The sequence below is a fragment of the Oryzias latipes genome, chromosome 4 (genome assembly GCF_053564925.1).
Source record: "Oryzias latipes strain Hd-rR chromosome 4, Olatipes_Hd-rR_3.1".
In the NCBI taxonomy this organism is placed as follows: domain Eukaryota; kingdom Metazoa; phylum Chordata; class Actinopteri; order Beloniformes; family Adrianichthyidae; genus Oryzias; species Oryzias latipes.
This window is the reverse complement of record NC_136240.1, coordinates 5,015,692-5,039,477: the sequence shown is the minus strand read 5'-3', so window position 1 is coordinate 5,039,477 and position 23,786 is coordinate 5,015,692. Positions and strand designations below refer to the sequence as shown.

The window sequence follows — 23,786 nt, the reverse complement described above, 5'->3', positions numbered from 1 at the left end:
AACCCAGGAGGCACAGAGCTCACCCGGAAAGCAACAACATTGCTGAGGATGGTGGTTCCCTAACCTCCTAGAGGCGCGTCTCTCAAAGAATGGATGTGTAGGTAGCCTCAGCCTCAGCCAGCGGACCGAACATTACTGAAGAACACACAGATTCTGATCAAGTCTGGAAGTTCTGAACAAACACAAACATTAAACGTGTTTAGAGTTATTCTTTTTTGTTAATGAAAAAAGGAAACAGACATTGAAATGTTTTAAATACCCTTGTGAAGATGGTTTGAAGTGTGTACCCATTGTCTCATTTTGGTCACGTTTTTAATTTACCAGAACATTTTCATGTCTGGTTTGATATTCAGGGACTTCCTTCTTTGTGAAAAGCCCATCTGCTTTTGTGGGAACTTTGTGGGAGCAAATGGCCTTGATTGTTTGGTACTGCACAACTTTATAAAGCTGAGGCATGGACTCCCATAAACAAAAATAGAAAGAAGATTTTTGAAGATATAGACTTTAAGGAAGTCATTTATCATTTGGTGTGAAAGCAGGGCAGATGCCACATGTTTGGGTTACAAACTTAATTTGAGAAAACCAGGTCCATTTACAGCAGAACTCAAACCCTGCATGTACAACATTTATTACTTTGACTAATGGGGGCTGGTTTCAAAGAGGAGTCCCACTGACACCAATGGAAAGGTGGCTTTTTCTAGATACAGACAGTACTTAACCCTTGTGCTATCCCATGGGGTCAAGATGACCATTGACGTGTTCTCCCTACCATGACAAAAGTGGATAAAGGTGGAAAGATTTTATGTAATCCATGGACACCAGTGAAGATCACAAATCATTGAAGAAAAAAAGTTCAGAGCACTGTCTAGTGGGTCTAGATGACCCACCTCCCAATGTTAAAGTGCCTAGGATAGCACAAGGGTTATTTATAAGTGTTTCTTGCGTTTGTCATTCGTCGATGTGCGCAAATGTCTGTTGAGGGTTTCGGGTCTCTAGGTGACTTCGGTTCTAAGCTGTTCAAAATTTTGGGTCGGAAAGGAATTCTACAATTTATGCGTATTGTACAGAGTTTATAAGCAGTTATTACATAAATCTTTTGTAATTTTTTTTATTTTTGCGAGACGCGCACTCCAATTTGTGGCTTTCCACGACCGTTCCACATATGTCTATCTGACTTTTCACACATGTACCAACGATGTATTATCTTTATATCGCATATATGACGCACATATCACGTTAAAAATTAAATAATCTTAAAGTGATTGCTAAAATTTCTCCTTGTTCATGTGTGGGTTTTTTCTCCTGTCTCCTCCCATGGGTCAAAGACATGCTTCATAGGTTAAATGCTGACTTTAAACTGTCAAGTGTGAACTATTGACAGTAAATGAGAACTGGACTGAGCAGCCACTCCCCCCTCGCATTCCAAACAGGAAGTACCCTCTGGTCCCAAAAAGTTGAAATCCCATCAAGAAATAACCAGCAGTTACTCAGTCAATCTATTGGTCAGAATAACCATTGTTGTTCTAATACCTTTTATTAACATGTTCTTGATATTTTTTCTGTAGTTCAAGTTATTCAAGTAATAAACTGATCGATCAGATGCCTCAATAAAAGTAGGTGGCCTCGCGTCGAACAATTCTTCTGAGCTCGCTTTCAGTGGAAGGGGTGTGGCCTTCTAATATGCTCACTCGTGATTGGTGAAAGCGATTGCCATAGAAATGTAGACACAGACTGACACAGTCCAATTACGGCTTACTAAGGGACGTCTGGTTCCAACACGGCGACGGACATAGACAGAGAAGCTATTCTGACATTTTGATTTGTTTCCTGTTTGAAAAAGAAAGTTCAAAGGAATTTTTATGGTCCTTGTCTTGATTATTGGTGAAATGTTGTAGTTGTGCTCCATTCTATAGCCTACTTATTTATAGGGAGATGTTGATTCTTCTGTCAACCATTCTAGATTTGCAGCACAACTGAACAGACATGGTGCTGCCGTAACTCAGAAGGTTGAGGAAGCCTCTGCCTAAAAATACCTCAAATCTGTCAGCTGCTGGTTGCCATGCATTCATCCCACTTTCCAAATGTAAACCATAACCACACCAGAGTCTCCCTGTTTAAGCAACAGCATGCACATCCAGTACTGAAAAGGTCTACAATTAGCTCCAGCCAACCCACAGCAAGTTTCTTTTTCACACATACCCTTTTTCTTCCTCTTCTCACTAACGGATGTGATTGTAGGAGCGTGGCTTGTAATAGCTCTTTGAGTAGTAAAAAACTGCGGCACATTAAGTTCTGATGGAAGAAAATTCCCCTTGGTTGCTAGTTAAGTAATGGTGGCACAAGAGAAAAAGCCATGAGGAATGAAAAAAGTGGAAGGGCCCCCAAGCATCACACAGACAGTAAAACCTCGCCTCTGTAGAGACATTGGGACGGAAAGATGCGCATAGATTCATTTGAAGAAGAACCTGAAGCAGCCTCTGGTCCAACTTTCATACAGCCTGATTTAGTTTACGTTCTTCTTCCTCAACAGAAGTCCCCCCCCCCAGCTTCCTCCCAAACACACACCCAATCCTTTGGCAAAGCAGCTTTAGGTCTGTATTTTTGCACATTGACACAACAGGTTTCCTGGTTGCAGAGAAACATCCACATTTGTGAAACTAAGTTATGAACGGAACGCCACAATAAATGTCATCAGAAGCATCAGTTTCTGTTGGAAAGCAACCCCCCCCTCCACATACACACCCTCAGCTCAGCTTCACCTGCCCCCACCCATACCCTCAGCTCAGCATCACCTGCCCCCCCCATACCCTCAGCTCAGCTTCACCTGCCTCCCCCCCCCATACCCTCAGCTCAGCTTCACCTGCCCCCACCCATACCCATAGCTCAGCTTCACCTGCCCCCCTCCACCAACCCTCAGCTCAGCTTCACCTGCCTCCCCCCCCCATACCCTCAGCTCAGCTTCACCTGCCCCCACCCATACCCATAGCTCAGCTTCACCTGCCCCCCTCCACCAACCCTCAGCTCAGCTTCACCTGCCTCCCCCCCCATACCCTCAGCTCAGCTTCACCTGCCCCCACCCATAGCTCAGCTTCACCTGCCCCCCTCCACCAACCCTCAGCTCAGCTTCACCTGCCCCCCCCCATACCCTCAGCTCAGCTTCACCTGCCCCCCCATACCCTCAGCTCAGCTTCACCTGCCCCCCCATACCCTCAGCTCAGCTTCACCTGCCCCCCCATACCCTCAGCTCAGCTTCACCTGCCTCCCCCCCCCCATACCCTCAGCTCAGCTTCACCTGCCCCCCCCCATACCCTCAGCTCAGCTTCACCTGCCCCAGCAATCCTCAGGTTGCCTGTAGGACCCATTCCTTCTCCTGCCTTATGGGGCGCCGAATGTAAAACTTCATCTCTTGGAAATTATGTGACAATTTTACCACATTTAGACATTTCTTTCCATATCTGCTGCATTTATATCACATTGTGTTTATATTTATCACCAATAAAAGAGTTATCTGTGACTTGAGGATGTGGACTTTTAGAGGCTAAATTGAAATCTAAATATTAATGATAAGTAATAAATATTAATGTAAATATACATGTAAAATGTAAATGTTATATCTAAATGTAAACCTAAATTTTAAATGTTAAATATAAATGTGAATGTTAAAAGTTTAATTTAATATAAATTAAATGCCCCCTAATTAGGGGGCTGCCTTGCCTCCTAATCTGAGGCAGGATGTAAAACGTTTCTGTGTATTCTCAGAGAGTGAATAGAAGACAGGACGAACAGAGGAGAAAAAGCTCCATGTTGCTGCTGATCCTCACGCATGCCTTTGGAGGTGAACTCTCTGAAGCTCCAGCAAACATGCAGTAATTAGCAGCAACAGAGAGTTTCAGAGGAGCCTCGTTTCTTCGTTTGACCACATCCTTCAATTTGAACTGTCACCTATCTGATGTGGTCATTACTTGGACACATAGCTGCATGTCTGGAACCCCGCAGTCACGGCAAATGAAACGTCTGCATTAAGGAAAGATCCTGTGAATGATAGAATTTCTTCTGTCTTCAAAATAAAAGTCAGCATCATGCTGACTTCAGTGGGTTGTTGTTGTTGTCTATTTATCATTATTTTGTAGCTTTGGTCGAATGGATGATCAAAGGAGTTATTTAGAGTTTAATATGAAAATAATGTTTTAATCACCGACTATATTGAGAATTTTACGCAAAAAGGCGCTTTGATAAATGATGCGTTCAAACACAAGCTGTTGAAGGACTAGGGATTGTCTTTTTATCGATTCAAAAATTAATTCCGTGGCGTCTGCGCGGTGAGAATAGGTTCGACAAGAAGCTTTACTGAGAAACTTTGACCGGATACATTTGTCGTGTCTGTGAGGGTTGACACTGGGGGACAAAATCCACTGCGCTCAGCTGCGCCCGCAAAGGCAGGCAGCAGGCGCGCCAGGCGGCTGAGAGTCCAAAGGTGGAGAACACCCGCAGGATTTACTGTCAGGAAGGGAAAAGGAACGAAGAGAGCACTCAAATATTTTATTGAACTCAAATTGAGTCGTGGTTACGACCGTTTTAAGGGAAAATGGGAGAATCTGGAAAAGTGCCTTCCTCCAGCCTCAGGTCCTCCTTCACCACCTGCTTAAGGTGGAGCGGAACGCGCGGATGCTCTGCTGGATCAGAGCGCGGCTTTTAGAGCGTGCTATGAAGGACAGCTACAATGATTCGGGTCGCAGATTAAGTATGGGGGCGCACATCCTGGAGTCCAACTTCAGCGGGAACTTTACGCCTGCAGTAACGGAGGCTGGGACCGTCTTCCCCGGCTACCTGGTGGTGATCCTGTCGGTCCTCATGGTGACCCTGGTCATTGTTGTGGTTGCTGGGAACGCACTTGTCATCATGGCTTTTGTTGTGGATAAAACGTTAAGAATTCAAAGCAACTACTTCTTTCTGAATCTCGCCATATCTGATTTTCTCGTGGGTGAGTTTTCTTTCTTTTTTTGCTTTACCTCTGCCGCGTTACTACTTTGTTTAAATTCTGCCTTTTCGGACTTAATGTTTTCCCTTTTAATTTTGTTTTCGATCTCATTCTTCATTTTTTAAGTCATACAATAGTTTTTAGTGGATGAACAGAATCTTCCCTTTATCCATCCATGTCCATTTTTACGCACGGTCACGCGTAACTGTAGCATCACTGTATTTGCTGTGGAGACTCACGCGCCTCCCCTGCCTGCTGAAGCTGTGAAGCAAAGAGTGGAAACCGTATCTTCTGCTTCCGAGATGCCCTTTGCTCGGTCTCTGCGGGCTCCTTAAGTTATCCCGTAATTGCATATGGAATAGGTGTCAAATCCAGACTGAGGGAAGGCATGGGCGTTAATGATGGGAGGTGTTGGATCATCATGCAGTGTGTGTTTGTGTGTGCGCGCATGTTACAGGTGCCTTCTGCATCCCGGTGTACATCCCATACAACCTGACTGGCAAGTGGATGCTGGGTAAGGGTCTCTGCAAAGTGTGGCTGGTCATGGATTACCTGCTGTGCACCGCCTCGGTCTTTAACATCGTCCTCATCAGTTATGACCGCTTCCTCTCCGTCACGAGAGCAGTAAGTACAGACAGTACACGCGCACACATCAGTACACAGAACCACGTGTAGTTCCTGTAGGCATCGCTTTCTGGAGCAGGTCATGCTGGGATGTCAAAGGCTTTCAGGGATTGTCTCTAGTCTCTCTGTGTTAACTTCATTCAGTTTAAGTAAAATAGTCCACATGACATACAGCCAAGGAACTCAGATATATTTTCTCATAGTGAACAGATTATTTAATCATTTAGTGAGCATTCACTCTGTAATCAGGTTAAAATGTAGTGTTTTGTGCCAACTCTCTTAAGCCCGTGTTGATTGAGGAACAGACTGAGGAGCACGGAGGAAAAGAGACAGAACTCTGTGGAGGATGATTTAAAATTAAAAAAATCAAATTTTTATTGTGTCTTCCAAAGAAGGTGCAAATATCAAGTTTCAATCATGAGCACTTTTTTCTCTGCTTCCACTGAATATTAATGAAAACTTCAGAAAAACATCCAAATGTTTGCCAACTTATCAAATCTAATGAAAAAGGTCCTGGTAAAAGGAAAGACTGTCACATTATGCTCTTCTTTCCACTACTAAAGAAGCCATTTGGTCCCTGGAGAATTCATTCCCTCAGACATTCATTCAGGAAACTCCCACAAGCTCATGTTAAACATGGCCAAACATTTTCATGCACTTGATCTTTGGCAGACAGAAGATCTTCATTGTACTCCAAGGTGTGACATCAGTTTTCAATCTGCGTGAAGAAATCGTTTTGTTTTACCAAAACAGATGCATGTATCAGGAGAAATCCAGACTGACCCTGAGCTTTTTAACATGTTCTATGAGGCATCAGGGCTAGATTTTTTCCCCTCCCCATTTGGAAAGTTCCTGAAATGGGAGCAGCTCAGAGGATGTTTTTGTGACATTCTCGCCAGAATAGAGGTGAAATAGAAAACGCCATTAATGCTCACATGAACTTCACCCAAATAATGCAGCGTAGCCGTCACCAGTGTGTGAATGTGTGTGTGTGAATGGGTGAATGGGTCTGCGACTGTTTAGCGCTTTGGACCTTATCAGAATGTAGAAAAGCGCTATATAAGTATCCGGCATTTACCCTTTACCAATGTGAGATTGAATCAAATCATAGCACAGCGTTGACCTGATAAGTAATTGAGTCTTAGTGTGTGGCCGTCACCGGTTAAACCCTCTTTTCCTGTAGTCATGATTGAAATGGACTTAAATGCAGTAGAATGAACGTTACTACAGTCAATCATCAGCTCAAGATATACAAAGCATATTACGGTTGTTATGGGCCTGTCATGGGCTGCATGGGGGTGTTGTGGTTAGCGCTCTTGCCTCGTTCATGCGTGGGTTTTCTTCCTCCACAGTCCAAACACATGCTTCATTGGATCATCTGTACTGCTAAATCTTCTCTAGGTGTGAATGTGAGATTGTTTGTCTTTGCAAAACTGTCTAGGGTGAACCCCCACACCCCACGGTGGCTGGGAAAGGCTCCAGCAACCCGGTGACCCTGACAGGGATCCAGCTGGTTTAGGAAATGGATTGACCTATCACCTTTTGAACTATGAGAAAGGTTTTTGATAAGCTTCCAGCTCTTAAAACTGTATAGATGAAGCTTTGTTGTCATCGGCTCATTTGTCAGTTAGTGGCCTCAGACTCCTTGTGGGCCTCAGGTGTTTGTGTTACAGCAGTGTGATAATGGAGGTTTTAGGACAAAGAAAAGCCATGATAATAATTCAAACACTGTTTGATAATTAAAAAAATAAAATCCAAAGTTAATTCACATTTGAATCAGCTGTAATTGGCAGCTGAAAACTGAAAAGGTGTTACAGATGACGACCCAATGAGCTCCCAGGTTATTGTGAAGTCAGAGTGTGGCCTCACCAAGCTTGGATGACAGACGTGGTAGCTGGAGAAGAATAGTGAAGGCTGTTTAATACTGCCTTTACTTTTAATTCCTTCTTAGATTAAAATATTCCCTCCAAAGAAAAAGGGGTTTATTTTAATGCAATAGTAAAGAGATAGTGTTTGGTAGGTCTGTTGCTCTGAAATTCTGAAACTGCAGTTTGAGCAAAAACCTGAACACCTGCATACACATGGGACGTCCTTTTCCTGGTGGTCAGCGGAAAGATCAGCATTTTTATTTCAAAAGAGCAATCCCAGCATCAGAATGTGCCACAAACTGGTGGGTGTAGGAGCCAAAATGCAGGAGAGCAGACTTGGTGACAGACACTTAAACATTAAATAAATTATCCACACCACGGGGAAACTAAGAGGTGGCAAATGGGCCACATGATCTGACAATGTAGAACTGAGAACCAGACACTTAAATAGACGGAAGAAGAATGAACAGACTTGAAAAAACAGCTGTGGACGATCAACATGAACCTGTGGTGACTGACAGGAGACAACTCAGAACATGAGCAAACCCAGGAAGACAACAAAAAAACCAAACTAAAACACTCAATCCTTACAGAATATGTCCAATACCTTTAGGTTCTGATGGCTCTCAGAACCATTTATTAGTCATTTATGTCATGATTGATATTAGATAAGAGTCATTATACTGTAAAGTGATGCATGCACTTTAGTGCATTAACCTTGATTTGTTTAACTATTTAATAACACTACATATGCAATAAGGATGGGTTTTTTAAGGTGATTCATAAATATTGAGTTTGTCTTTACTCAGACGATTGCTTTTGATTCTTTAATTATGCAGAAATTCCTCTAAAGTTTTTTTGTTCAGGAAAAAGAAAACTGCTCTCATTTTTTTCTGTAAAACTGATCATTTTATTACAGATAGTTCCATCCAGGTTATAAAAATAGTTTTGTGAAAAGTGTTTTAACCAAATAAAATTGATTTTGAATAAAATGTCAATGATTAATTGATAGTGAATGAATGCTGTAGTCATTCATTCATTCATGACCCGTGACCCCGATAGGGACTAAACGGAATAGAAAATGAATGAATGCTGTAGTCTTGAATTGCAAACGAATGAATTCAGCGTTTTGGCAGAGAAAGTCAGCTTCGGTGTGTCATCAGTGATATCTCTGCCTGGAGAATTCACAAAACAGGAAAGACAAAGAATTGACAGAAATGAGTGAAATGTTGAACAGAGAAAACCAGAGAAACAGCTTTGAGCTTTGTGAGACGAAAGGCTAAATCTGACGTTTGGAAAGGTGTTTTTGAGGGGCTTCATAAAATGACTGAGCTGGATTATGAAGCCACTGAGGAAGTCAAAGGCGAGACCGACAGGCTCAAATTATGGGATTAGATCCAGTCAGTGCATTCCTTGGATAAAGTGTTAAGCCTTAATGATGCTGTGCTGAGGATGAGCACCTGCTTCATACAGACACACACTGTTTACGCCTGTACCAAACCTGAACACTGCACTCATAGCTCCACTGAACGATGTCTGTAACATGACGTGGCTCCAAAGTTTATATTTGCATTTAAAATCTGAGTATTTCATTTAAAAATAGTTTTTCAAACGGGATTCACAAGTAAAAAAACTGTTCAACCCTTTTTTTTAAACAATTATAAATCCTATCTATGAAGACTCTCATTCATCCAGGTTGGTTCCATTGTAGTAGGTTTAGGGCAGGGGTGGGCAATTCCAGGCCTCGAGGGCCGGTGTGTCTGCATGATTTCCAGATAGTCTTTCCCTACTCATGGCTGATTACCTGGTTCAGGTGTGTCCAGCCAATAATCTTGCCCTACTCATGACTGATTACCTGGTTCAGGTGTGTCCAGCCAATTAGAACATGCCAGAGCAGGGTATGCTGGAAAACATGCAGGAATGCGGCCCTCAGTGCCCACCTCTGGTTTAGGGGATGTCATCTGGACTTGGTTTTTAAAGTTAGAAGACGTTTCGCCTCTTATCCAAGAGGCTTTGTCAATTCTGTATTAGCTGGTCTAAGAGCTGGTATATATATGCCTCCATGGGGGAGGAGTCAGACCTGAAACTGGAGGTATTGTCCACTTAGCCTACATGGTTTCGGGTCGTTAATATGGACGCATATATATACCAGCTCTTAGACCAGCTAATTCAGAATTGACAAAGCCTCTTGGATAAGAGGCGAAACGTCTTCTAACTTTTAAAAACCAAGTCCAGATGACATCCCCTAAACCTACTACAATTATAAATCCTAATTTTCTACACTTTAAGGCCAGCTTGTGGTTTGTGAAATAAATAATTTCCCGCATTTAAATTTTCCAACAATATGAAAATGTCTCAATATGAACGTATTTATTCTTTACATGAGCAGAAACATTTGAAAAAATCATAAAGCTGTTGACACATTTGCTAAAATAGCTTCAATCAGGCTCTGATCATTTAAACAGCCTATGTTGGAGGATGGAGCTGCTTTGGCTGGGAAGAAGAAAGCTTGAAGCTTTAAAGGGGAGATTAAAAAAGCAACAACGGTAGTCAGAGTTCCTGTCATTAACGTCACATTTACACTTCAAAAAAGGATTTTAGTTTTTATTTCCTGACAGAACAAACAGATTATTTGGGATTCGCTTCCTCCATGTGTGACACCTGCATTGTGTTTTGTAATGAACACAGGTACATTGAAGGACACAAGAAAATAGTTTTCCTTCTTCTTTTGTGTGTTGAACTTGTAAATGCTCAACAACACAATGATTGTAAATGACACCTCTGGAGGACACAGAAGGAGGGATTCCAAAACTCAGATTATAGATTTATATACTGATTTATTAAGTCAGTCGCTGTGGTTCCATGTGCCAAATTTCTGTCATCGGATCAAAGATCAGATTAGAACTGATACATGGGCCCAGAAAAACTTTATCATATTATAACAAACGTTTGCATACGCTACACTGTCGGTCAGAATAAATGGACGTGTTCAGAACTGTTTAAAATACCGGAAACGGACGAAGAAGAAGAAACGGGGAGTTCTGTTGTAAACAAACAAAGCTGCAGCACAGAGAGAGAGGATCTTCTAAATGTGCTTTTATTGTTATGATTATTATTAGGTGCTTGTTAGATCATTATTTTTTTAAAATCCGTGCGGCAAATGCTTTATTCTTGGCAGAACGGAGCTGGAAGGAGGGTTAGGGTTAAGCTAATGTGTGCTAACAACAACATTTATCCGTGGATGAACCTAAAATCAATGTGTTCAAAGCTGCAATCTGCATCTTTTTTCTTTTTCTTTTTTTACTTGTCCTTCAGACAAAACAGAGGTATGTCTGAATAAACCCCTTTTGTAATTGAGGCCAAACTTTATTAATTTGAACCATATTTGAAAATCTTTTGTGTTGGACCGGACGGAAAAGGAAAGAAGGGAAGAAAAGAGAGGGATGTTAGAGAGAGGGGGGAATAGGAGGGTGATCATGGGGGGGGGGGGGGGGGGGGTTTAAAACCATGAAGCAGCATAAAGCAACAAGCTACTGGATGTTAATACAAATCTCAAAGAGGCGGGGCCTGTCCACACACACTCAAATGTTATAAACACACCTGTTAACTGCAAAAGTGTCCATGTCAACGTGTACACAATACAAATATTGTTCACACACGCACACTTGTGCCTTCAAACAAACTAGTGTGAGATATTTCATTCAAAACTCACAAAATACTTGGTGAGCTAACACCTGTGTTCAATTGAGTGTTTATGTTCTTCTAAAATGGATGATGGAATGTAAGAAGAAGAAGGGAGAGTGTCCAGCCATCTTCACACCAAGACCCCCGCAAGAGCAGCAGCACCAGCCAGAACCCCCCAACACCCGCACGGCAGCAGATAGAGAACAACCGCCCCCCGGGCGATCACATCCGCCACCCAGGCCAGGGCCAACAGGACCGTCGTGAGGCCCCCAGAGCCAGAGAGCAGGAGAGTGCAAGCTCCAGCCCAACCAGAAGAGAACCTCATCACCACCCAGGAGTTCTGGGCATCCCCCAACCCCAACCCCAGGTACGAGCCAGAACCCCCCCCCAAGGGGGACCGGCCCCTTGCTCCAGACAGCCACCCACCCGGCCCACGGTTGGTCCAGGAGAGAGCAAGGCAGGGGCCAGCCGTCCCCGCCCAGGAGAAAAGGGGTCCACCAGAAGTGTTGTAAACATGGCCCGACCAGGCTCGCCCACAGTTGGAAATTTGGGCGAGGCCCAGTGCTCAGGGGTAGGGACCAGAACCCACACCACAGGGACATGGACCGCCCCGGCTCAGATGTGATGTGTCAGGGATCCCTCTCCCTGCGTGGAGAGAGGACTGCCGGGCCCAGGAAGCCAGCACCCAGGGAACACTGTCGCCGAGGGCCCAATACCCCCCTCCAGGTGCATCTTGGCTGCATGAAAATATGTGGGAATAACATCAGTCTTTATTTTGTATGGACACAATTGGAAACATGAACTCACATGATCGTTTATGTTTACACGGATTCTCTGGAATGTGCGGCTTCGAAAAGAGTCCGGCAGCACGCTCACATAGAGCAGCCGGACGGACTGCGGTCCGAAGTCTCCTCCGGAGCGCACACTGTAACAAAGCACCCTCCACTCCCCGCAAACACAAAGCTACGAGTCCGGCTGCTTTGCTCAGAGACACGGTTTGCTCTGGCGAAGCAGTCGGCCAACCGGTCCAGAGGAGTCCAAAGGCCACACCGTCTACGCATAACTAAAGCCAGCGCAGTAGTGACCCACGACTGGAATAAACTGTGTATATGCACAACAATCGGCATAACCCACCTATCTTGATTGGAAAGAAATATTGATCAGCATGAGTCTAATCAGGTCAGAGTATTCCGAACGGCGTGTTGACATGATGCATTTTTATTCTGATCAGGTGTTCATTCCCATTACTTTTGTCCATGTAACCACAGCTATTGTTGCTGCAAGGTTGAGTTTAAATTATGTTTTTTAAGAAGCGGCCTGGTTACCACTCTGGCCTCGCAGTGAGAAGTCCCTGGTTCCAATCCCGGCTGGGTGCTTGTGCATGTTCTCCTCGTTCATGTGTATTTTTTTTCCCAGCTTCATCCCACAGTCCAAAGACACACTGCATAGGTTTGTGTGGCCCTGTGATGGACTGGTGACCCACCTAGGGACAGTGGTTGGGATAAGCTCAAGCAACCATGTGACCCTGACAGGAATAAGCAGGTTTAGAAAATGGATGGATGGGCTCAGATGATCCAGGGTGGGTTATTTAGGCTCCAGGAAAAGGGATGGAGAAACTATAAACTAAAAGACAAAATGTTTCTTCCACTCATCCTTGGTTTTAAAACCTGACCTTTGTCAGTAACCTGGCTGAATTGCAGTTGAATTGAGAAGTCCTTAAAGGAGTTGTCAAAATGTATCTTTAGTCCAATCAACCCTTTCTTTTATTCAGGCCCGTTTCACAGATTTATTCATTAAACACAAAGATCTGAGAGTCTGGATGCAGCACTGCAATGAACGTGTTTCTTTTGTGACATGTTGTGATAACTTCACTTAAGCCTTTTCATGCGCCGTTTACAAGAAAAAAATTTCTTCTTAGCTGAATTCTTTGAGCGATACAGTAGCAAATTTAATGCTTGGGATGCTTTGATCTGGTTCTGAATGACAGCTCTCATTAGTTCTCTTCATTCTTCCTTTCAGACCAGCATGGTGGCTGTCATTTACAGGAAAGCAAACTCCATGCTGTGGAGAGGCTGAACTCATCATTTCTGGTTGAATTTTGTCAGTGAACCACTTTGGCAGCGTTGGTGAGTCACAGGGCCAAGCCCAGCTGGAGCAACAAGGTGAAGACTAGAACAGAAGAAGAGCAACAAAACCCAGGGCCCTGCTCAATGATGGTTCACACGGAGAGGAGGTGAAGCTAAAATGCAGCGAGGATGAGGCTGACAAACCAGATGTCTCTTTCATACTCATGTTTCCTGGGTGAATGTGGCTCTCAGCCCAACATTCCCCTGCGCTCTCTTAGTCACACAGTGTGGAATAAGTGCGTCACGAGTGGGTTTTATTTACAGCATCTCTCTGCTGCTCCGACACAATACAGCAAAAGCTGGGTTTGAAGGGGAGACTCTGAAGTCAGCCTGCTGCTGTGCCTCCAGCTGGTTGAAATGTCACAAACCCTGGTGTTGAAGCAGGTTCTTGTTCATCGCTGTGACTCACCGTCCGGCCTCCTTTCTGTCCACACAGGTGAAATACAGGGCTCAGAGGAACATGACCCGCCAGGCCGTGCTGAAGATGGTGGCTGTGTGGGTGTTGGCCTTCTTCCTCTATGGTCCTGCCATCATCTTCTGGGAGGCAATAGTGGGTCAGAGCATTGTGCCAGCCCACGAATGCTATGCAGAGTTCTACTTCACGTGGTACTTCCTGCTCAGCGCTTCTACATTTGAGTTCTTCACTCCGTTTGTGTCTGTGGCTTTCTTTAACCTCAGCATCTACCTGAATATCCACCAGAGGAATAAGAACTGGAATGCCTGTGCTGAAGACGAGCCTGAGCCTCAGAGGAAATCGAAAAGACGCAAAGATGGAGGAGGCTGGTCAGTGTTTTTTGTCAAGACCCGTAAAGTGACATCCAGCGAGCCTGCAGCCATCTCTGCGGTCATAGAGGATGAAGACGTCCTGTCCCCCTCTTCCAGTGGGTGTCCTGACACCAGTCAGATCTTTGTGCAGAGGGAGAAGTTCTCCCCTCACAGGAAAAACTCCAGGCTGTTTCAGCAGACAGCCTCCTGCATGCCACCCGGCCGTAGAACTCCTGGGTCTCGTCTATCTAGGGATAAAAAGATCGCCAAATCTTTGGCCATCATCGTTTGCATCTTTGGGATTTGCTGGGCTCCATATACTCTGTTGATGATCATCCGTGCTGCCTGCAGCGGTGAATGTGTGGCAAACTACTGGTATGAGATGACATTCTGGCTTCTTTGGCTGAACTCCGCCATCAACCCGTTTCTGTACCCTCTGTGCCACACCAGCTTCAGGCGGGCTTTCTCAAAGATCCTGTGCCCCAAGAGACAGTCTGTCCAGCCTCAGATTGAGGCCCAGTCCTGTTAGCAGAGCACAGCTCGGATTTCGATCGATCCAGACAGAAGACGCTGGTCACGCAGTGTACAAATCCATACAATGTTCTTCCATGAAAAAGATGTTTCGGTGTATACAGAAATGATGAAATGAAATATTGTATTTGACAGCAATACAACAATGCAAACCGTCTTAAAAACACACTTCAATCTCCTTAATGATAGAGTAGAGCAGAGCACCCGCACTTCATCAGTGCGAGTAGATATAATTGCCTCTGATTAAAGTGCTCCCTAGAGCCAGTGTCAGATTTTTCAAGTCGTATATGTTTCCAAATGCATTTCGATGGTAAGTAGGACAGAAGGGAGTGATGCGGTTTATCAAGGGTTTACTTACCTTTGAGAAGTTAATGTGCTGAAGCAGTGAGGTGATCTCTTATGTAGCCAGATAGAGCGTGATTACCATAATTTCCCCTAAGTTATTGTGTTAGGCGCACTGTACTGCACGAGAAGTTGCTAAATTATGTCCATGAATGGAAGCATAGAGAAACAGAGTCTTCACTAACATTCAGGTTTCTAAGAAGAGGCAGGAAAAGCTTTTTAGCTTCCATTAGCATTATTCTGGAAATGAAACAAGGATGTGTCAGTCTTTAAGCATTTTCTGTTTCCCTGCATGACGTGCTGACTTTCCCTTTTCAAACACATTGCTTTTCATGTGAAAAAAAACAAAAAACCAGACCTTTTGCATACATCTCCACAAAAACCAATTCACGCCGTTCATCAACAGAATTATTTATGTGAAGCTTTTAAAAAAGGAGATCTGGGTATTTTTATTCACAGTGACTTTTTTGTGCTTTCCCATTTGCTTTCAGTGAATTTATACATCAAGTTACTGAGGCTCCAGCACAAAGAAGGAGCATAAAATGGATGGAAAGATGTTTTGTTGGTGTTAATAATCTCTATGAAAAAAAATACATTAAAGTTTTTTCACAATATGAAAAATGCCAGACTTCATGAGTCTGTTTATCTTACTTCTGTAATCACAGAACAAATAAGCCAGAACTTGGGTAACCCTTGTGCTATCCTATGGGGTCCAGATGACCCCATCCTTACATTGACGTGTTCTCCCTACCATGACAAAGGTGGATAAAGGTGGAAAGATTTCATGTAATCCATGGACACCAGTGAAGATCACAAATCATTGAAGAAAAAAGGTTCAGAGCACTGTCTAGTGGGTCTAGATGACCCAACTCCCAATGGTAAAGTGCCTAGGATAGCACAAGGGTTAAATTATACAAATGTGGCTGCCTTGTTTTGCTTTTGTAAACTTTCCTGTAATTAGAGACGATTTTCATTTTTAGGATTAAAAAGAGTCTCTGATTTTTATTGAAAGGAAGTGACAAATAAAAGCATGGGGTTAAAATGCATTAGTATAAATGTAGTCAGTAATTAAATATGCTTATTCTGTGTGACATGAATAAGAAATATAAACAACTGCAACAGGAAAATTAAGGTTTTTCATCAGATTAATAACAATTTCTGTAAAAAAATAAAGCCTGCTTAGCAGTTAGCCTTTTCTACTCCCAGTGTGATCTAAAATAATAATAATAACAAGGATGAAACTTAATAATAAACATGGCTAAACGCCTGACTATGCATGAAACTGAGGTTATAAAGAGAGAGCTTCAAGAGTTACAGTAAAAGAAAGGTGAAAATATCAAGCAACCATAGAAAAAGACCATAACAAATTAGCTGCAACCGTAAAAGCAGAGAAAGAAAAAAGGCGGCTCTTCACTCCTCCTCATGGACCTGAAGCATCTACCCCTCACAACTACCCGTCTATGGGGTAAGTTTCTGGTAATATGAAAATGCATAAATACAAAGTTGAGCACAAATTAATACTTTGTGCTCAATTAAATAAAATATTAATTCAACTCAATTCAACTGTGCTCAGCTTGTGGTAGAGTGTCCGCCCTGTGACTGGAAGGTCGTGAGTTCAAATCCAGGCTGAGTCATACCAAAGACCCTGAAAATGGGACCCAATGCCTCCCTGCTTTACACTCAGCATGAAGGGGTTGGATTGGGGGTTTAATCCACCAAATGGAACCACCAAACGGTTCCCATGTGATGGGGAAAAAGAGCAGCAGACGTCTTAGTTGTAAAAAAGTCCATGTTCATCATGAAAAGACGTGATAATAAGAAAATGGTGACACAAGAGAAGGAAACCCCAAGCAGGCGGCGGACCTGCTTTCCCCTGACAGTAGCCCCTCAGGCTTCAGCAGCACCGTGACCCCAAGAGGGATATAGTGGGTTAAGAAAGTAACAAAATCAAGAAAGCTAACTCTAAGTTAAAGTAGGCTAACTGGTAGCCGACTGTAGGGATAGTTAAAAAGAAAGAAAGTAAATGTAAAAAAAAAGAAAGAAAGAAAGTTGGGTATTCTGATCTTACTTTTTAACATTGATTTTGTTCTTTTTTACAATGGTCTGCTGCCAGTTAGCCTTCCTTTGCTCTGAGTTAGCTTAGATGTTTTGTTTCATTACCCTCTTAATATCAATCAATTTTGACAGACATGCACCTTTTTTATTCACTTAATTAGTAGGGTGGCATGTCTGCTACTGCGAAAATTACATTTTAAAGAAGGAAAATAACAGAAACACGTATTCATACAAAGCTAATTAATGCCAGATTTACATTTACTGTCATGTCGATAGATTGCACTTTTGAAATGTGTCAACTGTCAAAGTCAGAAGAAATAGAAGGGGATATTGAAGTTTGGTAAGAAAACTAACAGTAATTTATTTAAGAGGAGCTGTTAAGAGTCTATGGGGTACCAGTGTCAACCGCCTCTGAATCCAAATTTGCTGCTTGAGCATAAAAACCGGCATTTTTGATGGTCAAAACACTGTTCTTTTCCTGGTGATTTATGATACTTTCTCTTGCCATAAACGATTTTTGAGTCATTTGATGCAGTTACATTGTGAAAATGAAAAAGCATGTCTGTTAATCTATTTTAGTTGTCAAATTAGATCTTTCTAATTGAATTTTGCTAAAAGTTTTCTAGAGAACTTTTTGAAAATGAAATGTCAGATACCATTTTCTTTATCATTTTAATTAAGCGACAGAATGAGTGGTGTTGAAGAAGAAAATAAAAAAGCGGTTTGGCGGATTGCTTTTTCTTTATAATTTTGAGTCAATGAATGCAGCTGTATTTTGAAAATAAAAAAGCATTTTATTTTTAATTATGCTACAGAAACGATTCCATAGTTTTGATGTTTTGTCATTCTACATATTGTTCAAAAAGTGTCTATAAGGAACCAAAAATGTTTCACTTTTCACGGTTTCTTTATCGCTAAAGATGAACATTTTTGTGAATAGAGACTGTCAGTCAGTGTCGTTTGTGCCCCCCCTTGTGTCAAGCTCTTCAAGGGGGATCGAGGGCGGAGCTAAACAGCTCAGCACCAATGGCCACGCCCATGCAGAGACTTTGGAAAGAGGCTTCCGACAGACATAAAACAGGGCATTTTAAGACATGTAGGTTGTGGGATTTTGGTTAAAAACCTCATTATCATAATTACACCACTGGGAAAAAAATTGTCATGGGGACTTTAACACTTAACATAAAGAAAGCTGATTGCATGTATGTTTTATTAAACTTGAAAACAGTTATTTATATCTAATCCCATCACCCTCTCTGGTTACAAACCTTCAGTTGTCTCCACCTATAAGTATTTGGGGTTTCTTTCTCGACTCTCACCTCAATTAAAGTAATCACGTTCAAAATTTAACCAGAAGACTAAAACAAAAAATGTATGTTTATAGTAAAATCAGACCCCATTTGTCTTTGTTGGTCTCTGAAACATCTCTTCATGCAATCATCATGCCTACTATATCCTATTGTCTGCCTGTTTGTTTACTTACAACAGACGGAATTTGTGAACGTATAGCATTTATCCGGATGTGGAGGAGCAGTGGTTCTATTCCGAGCTCTCTGCGGGTGACAGAGCTTCTCACCCTAAGGGAGCACCCAGCCACCCTACAGAGGAAGCTCATTTCAGCCGCTTGTATTCAGGACCTGGTTCTTTTGGTCATGACCCAGAGCTCATGACCATAGGTAAGTACTGGAACAAAGATCGACCACTAAATTGAGAGCTCTGCTCTCACACTGACAACAGGCAGAGGCAACCAGTTTTTTAGAAGGCAGTTGGTTCCAGAAACTGCAGGGAAAACCTCCAGACGGACAGGGGGCATGCAGGGCCAGTGTGGCAGGATGGCTGAAGCACTCTGCTAAAGTGACCAGTCTGGGTCTTGGTTTTTTTGTAGTTAAAGGTTTTTCTTTCTTTCTTTCTTTTTCTTTTTTTTTTTTTTTTTACAGTTCAACATGTTCTCAATATCAAACTCCATTCCATCTCTCCTTCATTGAGCAAACCCTTCTGCTTATATAGCCTCATCCCAATTGGTTCAAACCATTACAGAAGACATGCAGGGGTTCACAACTGAACACTCCTTTCAAAAATGGTTTCAACTGAACATTCAAAATGGCTGCCAAGCAGCTTAACAAGCATTTGTCCGTAGATGCCCTGGTAAGAAGTAGGTAAGCAGAAGACAGGTAAATGTAGGTGAACACAAGTAGACACACAAATGCCACTTTGTTACAGGCAGATCAATGTCAAAACAGGCTGAAGGACTACAGAGAAACAGGGATGACTGAGCAAAGCAGTGAAAAGAGAGGTGAGCAAGTGATGGAGGTGATTGCTGGGGAAGCCAAAGCAGACACGGGAAGGGGCAGAATGATGACACCATTTCTCCCCCTCCTCTAGCTCACATCCTACCTAGGGGGCATAACCACTAAAAACATTCAACATCACATCTTCAACCTCCAGCTTCAGACTCCACACCTTCTTTGGCATTCTCTTCACTTCCAGAACATTCTTAGCAAGCTTCTCTTCCAGAATCTCACCTCCGCTGTTTCCTATTTCCATCTATCCCATCATAAAAAATCTTTCAAATTTAAATTTCAAATTCAAACTCAAACATACTTTATTGATCCCTCAATGGGGAAATTTAGTTCCAGTACATCTCAAATAAGATCAGACAAACAACAAATTCAATTTCAAATTAATTGTATTTATATAGCACCTTTCATGACAAGAACGACAGCTCAAGGTGCTGTAGATAAAAACAAAAACAAATGCAGAGAAACACCAACTACTATCCGTACAATAAAATACATTAAATTAGCCCCGCACAATAAAATACACAAAGACAAACGCCAAAACAAAAAAAACCCCACACATTTCGAGAAGTTGACTGAGGTCATACAGCTGTGACCCAAGCTGTGATGCCCGAATGCAGCGCAACCTTATCCAGCATGCAGATGATCCACGGCGGGGGGGATTGGTGATGAAAAAAGTCGTATCTCTACACTGCGTACAATGTGTAGATACAAGAAAAAACTACACCGTTCAACATAAATAGCACATATGCAAAGAAAAGACAATACGCAAGGCTCAGGAGGGTGGGGAGAATTGAGGCAGGGAGGGGCCAATAATCTGTCCTTCAGGTGCAGCTCCGTGAGCCAGGCACATTCCTCCAGACAGCACACGGAGAAGGGAGGGGGGTAGTAGGAGAGCTGAGGTCAAGCAGGGGGTGAGTTGCAGTTATCAGCCCTGTGAACAGCTGCTGTAGTCCACTCTGTAGAGGCGGCTTTGTTTTGGGAGAGCCAAGGACGGCTGTCAGCAGCTCATTCGGGGAGTTCGATTAGATAAAACACTTTTGGGTGCCAGCAGGTTGTTTGTTCTGCAGGCTGAGTCCTTGACTGGCCCTGCGCTTTTGAGTCACATTTAATTTGAATAAAAGTGGGTGAATTTAGCCCAGTCTTCCTTTGCTCGGGGCAGAAACCCGCTTCAAGGTGGCTTCCATCTTCCGCACAAGTTCAGGGGTCTCCAGCAATCTGCTTGAATTGGCAAGACAAGCACAGAGCTTTTCATCCGTCTTCCGCTCCCAGACTGCCTGATAAACCGGAAATCTTCCGATCCCCAATTAGGAGGAATCCAATGATCAGAAATCCAAATAGGTACACATCCTCAACGTCTTCCACAGACAGCTGGGCCAGGCACACCAGCCTCCACTCGGCCCATGGATCGATGGTGTATCCAGCCGCATGGGTGCCGTCTGGGCAGGAAGGGTTCGCTTTCCCGTGTGGAAAAAACGTTGTTGATCGAATTCAAAGACCAGCTGATCAGATCCATTTTCAGAGTGCAAAAAGCAGTACATGGTTGAAGAAAAGCAGCTCTGGGCAGACAGGACAAAAAGCCTTGGGAAAGGCTGACACAGGAGGAGCGAGAGGAAAACTCGTCTGTCCTTGGAGAGAGTCAGATGTTAACACCAGATAGCATCTTGAAGCTGCTTATAAGCATTTGGTCTCTTGGACACACAGGAGGTCCTCCTTTCTTCTTTCCATCATGAGATACTCTCTTCTTCTTTCTAACATTTCAGTCAAATCTCTTTTCCCCCCTTGTCGTTTTATATTTCTTTGCTGGAGGATGGAAAAAAGAAAATATAGAGAAATACTTGTAAATGCTTTTTAACGCAAATCAGCATCCTAAATGTGTATTTTCTACATACAACTGAGGTTAACAGATTAGAGAAGTCACGCATTTTATTAAAAAATCTTTTTTATGTCGAACAGTAAATTTTTACACATTGTGAGGTTACAACAATCCTTGTAGAGGACAAATGTGAGAAATAATGTCCAACAGTTGTACCACAGATTGTGATCAGGCAGGGGGAGGGGGGTTCCACTTTAATCAGTAAATGACTGCACTTCTGTTTAGATGTAGTCGTGTTGGCTTGATTGTCTGGAAAACTCCTGGAGAGGCCGGAATCCAGATGAGATCTGGCCTCTTCAAGTGTCAGAAAAGAGTCTTAGAGCAGGAAATGACTTTCTGCCTAAAATAGAGGATGTTATCTCAAGTTCCCATCTATCAGTTTAAGTGGAACGGAGTGGAAGATTGACAGAAAGAACAGTATTTTCCTTTTGAAAATACTTGAGCTGAAAGGAAAATCGGTCATCTTACTGTTTTGAGCTGTGTTTTAAGTTTCACCTTTTGTTCATGAGCTTAGAGAATGAATCAGGACAAGGAAGCAGTTGAAACCGTTTTCTGCTGATGATTGGGGGACACAGGTCCTAAAAGAAAGACTATCTTCCTATCAGGAGATCATATTTAAAGGCATACATTATTTTAGCGCTCATGGACCTGCTTTCACATCCAATGAGACAAACCTGTTCATGTTTTTCGGGGGTGACGGACTTGTGACTCATTGACTCCTCCTTATTCAGACAGCAAGAAATCTGCAGCATAAAGAACAACCCGTCCTTATCAGTTAGTCTGAGAAAATGTTAAGAAAGGGAGCAATAACTACGTGGAAAAAGGCTGGTCCAAACAAGACCGAGTCCCTGTGAGGTGATGTGAATCTAATGCCTGGAATCTGCTGTCAAAATGCACGGACAGGGGGGGGGGACACTGCTTCAGCCAGAGCTCCATCAAACAATCATTCAACACGCATGCACACAAAGTCAGTGTTTAGCCATCTTTGCTCACCCTGCAGATGTTAACACCAGATAGTTTCATTTTTGACGTTAAAAAAAAAAACAAAAAAATGCCAGCCACCTGCCTCCTTCCAGTAGAATAAAAGGCATGATGGAAATCTGCCAAAGACTTGTTAAAAGACAGATAGCTTGGTGTTTAGAGCTGGGGTGATTTATTTTTCTTACTGATAATCAGAGTAGTAACATCAAGAACTGCTAAACTCTAACAAAACAGACATGAAAGGTCTTTTCTTTTGGGCAAAAGGCAGCTGGAGGTTTAAAAAGATCAAGTCAGAATTTTGGTTGAAAGACAGATTCTTTCAAACATGCCTGAAAAGTGTGACAAAGCTCCTGGGCTCTGACCTTTGCTGCATGTTTCACACAAATAAGATATTTCCTGAAAAGCTTTCTTTGGGGATTTTCGACAGACAAGAAACATCAGTATTTTCCCCCTCTGTGGGATCAATGTGGGATCAGTTACTCAAGAGAAAAAGCCTCTTTGGATTGTCGAACAACGGAACAAATCCAAGACAGGATTTGAAGGGAAAACATCCAGGCTGCTGTCATGTTCCGTCTGACGTTGTCCTGGCCAGAAAATTCAACATGATTAAACGTCAGGCTTTAGCTTGGAGAAGAAGACTGCATGGGAGGAAGCACTTCTTCAGATTTGGATAATACATAGTTTCAGGGTCTAAGTTGTAGCTTTTCATCTTTAGTATATGTGGTATTGTTCTCTTTGAATTTCCCTCATTCAAATGGGAACATGCAGAAACAAAGACGTCTTTCTATCCTTAACGCCAGGAGCTCCTGAAGATAAATGGAGTAGGTGTTACTCTGCTGCTGACCCCCTTTAATAATGGTAATTTAAACACAGAGCTGGCTGTGACTGTATGAGCTCACACGTTGTTCTTATGAAAACCTCGGGAAAAGTGACATTTTTTTTCACATTGCAGAGGCAGAAAAACCAAGGCAGAGGCGAGAAGCAGAAATATGAGCCTAATAAGTCTTCTCCAAAAAGGAGAGGGTTTGTTGAGGAGGCCAACAGCCCCATCGTCTCTCCACAAACAGGTGACAGAGTCAATTTGGAGGCATTTCCTGAAAGGTCAGTGGAAAATGAGAGGAGTAGGCTGCAGAGTAGGTGACCTGTGCAGAGACGCAGGTGGACTTGCAAATAGAAAACAAATTGCTCAGCAAGAGTGTTGACATTGTTTCCGTTCGCTGTGGGACATCCAAGAACCAATGTTTACGGGCTTTCAAAAGGAAAATGTGAAGCTGCTGACATCCTTCTGCATGTTGTTAGAGGAGCTTTTGATTTAAATGTAGAGGCAGTAAAGTGACTGTTAGTGAGACAAAAAGCTGTGATCACAGAATCCAGTTGTGATTGTTTCGGGCTGAAGGTGAATTCCCTGGCCGGCCTCTCACAGCAGACGTCTGTTTGGAAGGAATGTGCATTCACAAAGTCCACCGCGTGCTAAAAAGGACGAGTTTCTTCCACAGGCCAAATTATTCAGAGAAGCTCCACAGCAACACCCGTCGCCTCTTTTGAATGGATTGAAAATGGTTTATTTCAAGCTTAAAAAACAAAACTAAAACTAAACAAACAGCAGAAATACACATGAAACCACAGATATGCCAATTTTAGGACAATAAGTTGTGACAT

The 23,786-nt window shown here is 42.8% G+C and overlaps 1 protein-coding gene across 1 annotated transcript; it reads left to right on the top strand.

Annotated features, from left to right (window-relative positions):
* The first annotated feature begins 4,060 nt into the window (after positions 1-4,060).
* Positions 4,061-15,539, top strand: LOC101166291 (histamine H3 receptor). The gene is made up of 3 exons (XM_011473715.4): positions 4,061-4,981; positions 5,436-5,602; positions 13,717-15,539. Exons 1-3 carry the CDS (start codon positions 4,666-4,668, stop codon positions 14,572-14,574), a joined length of 1,341 nt encoding a protein of 446 aa, XP_011472017.1. The 5' UTR covers positions 4,061-4,665; the 3' UTR covers positions 14,575-15,539.
* The last annotated feature ends 8,247 nt before the right edge of the window (positions 15,540-23,786 follow it).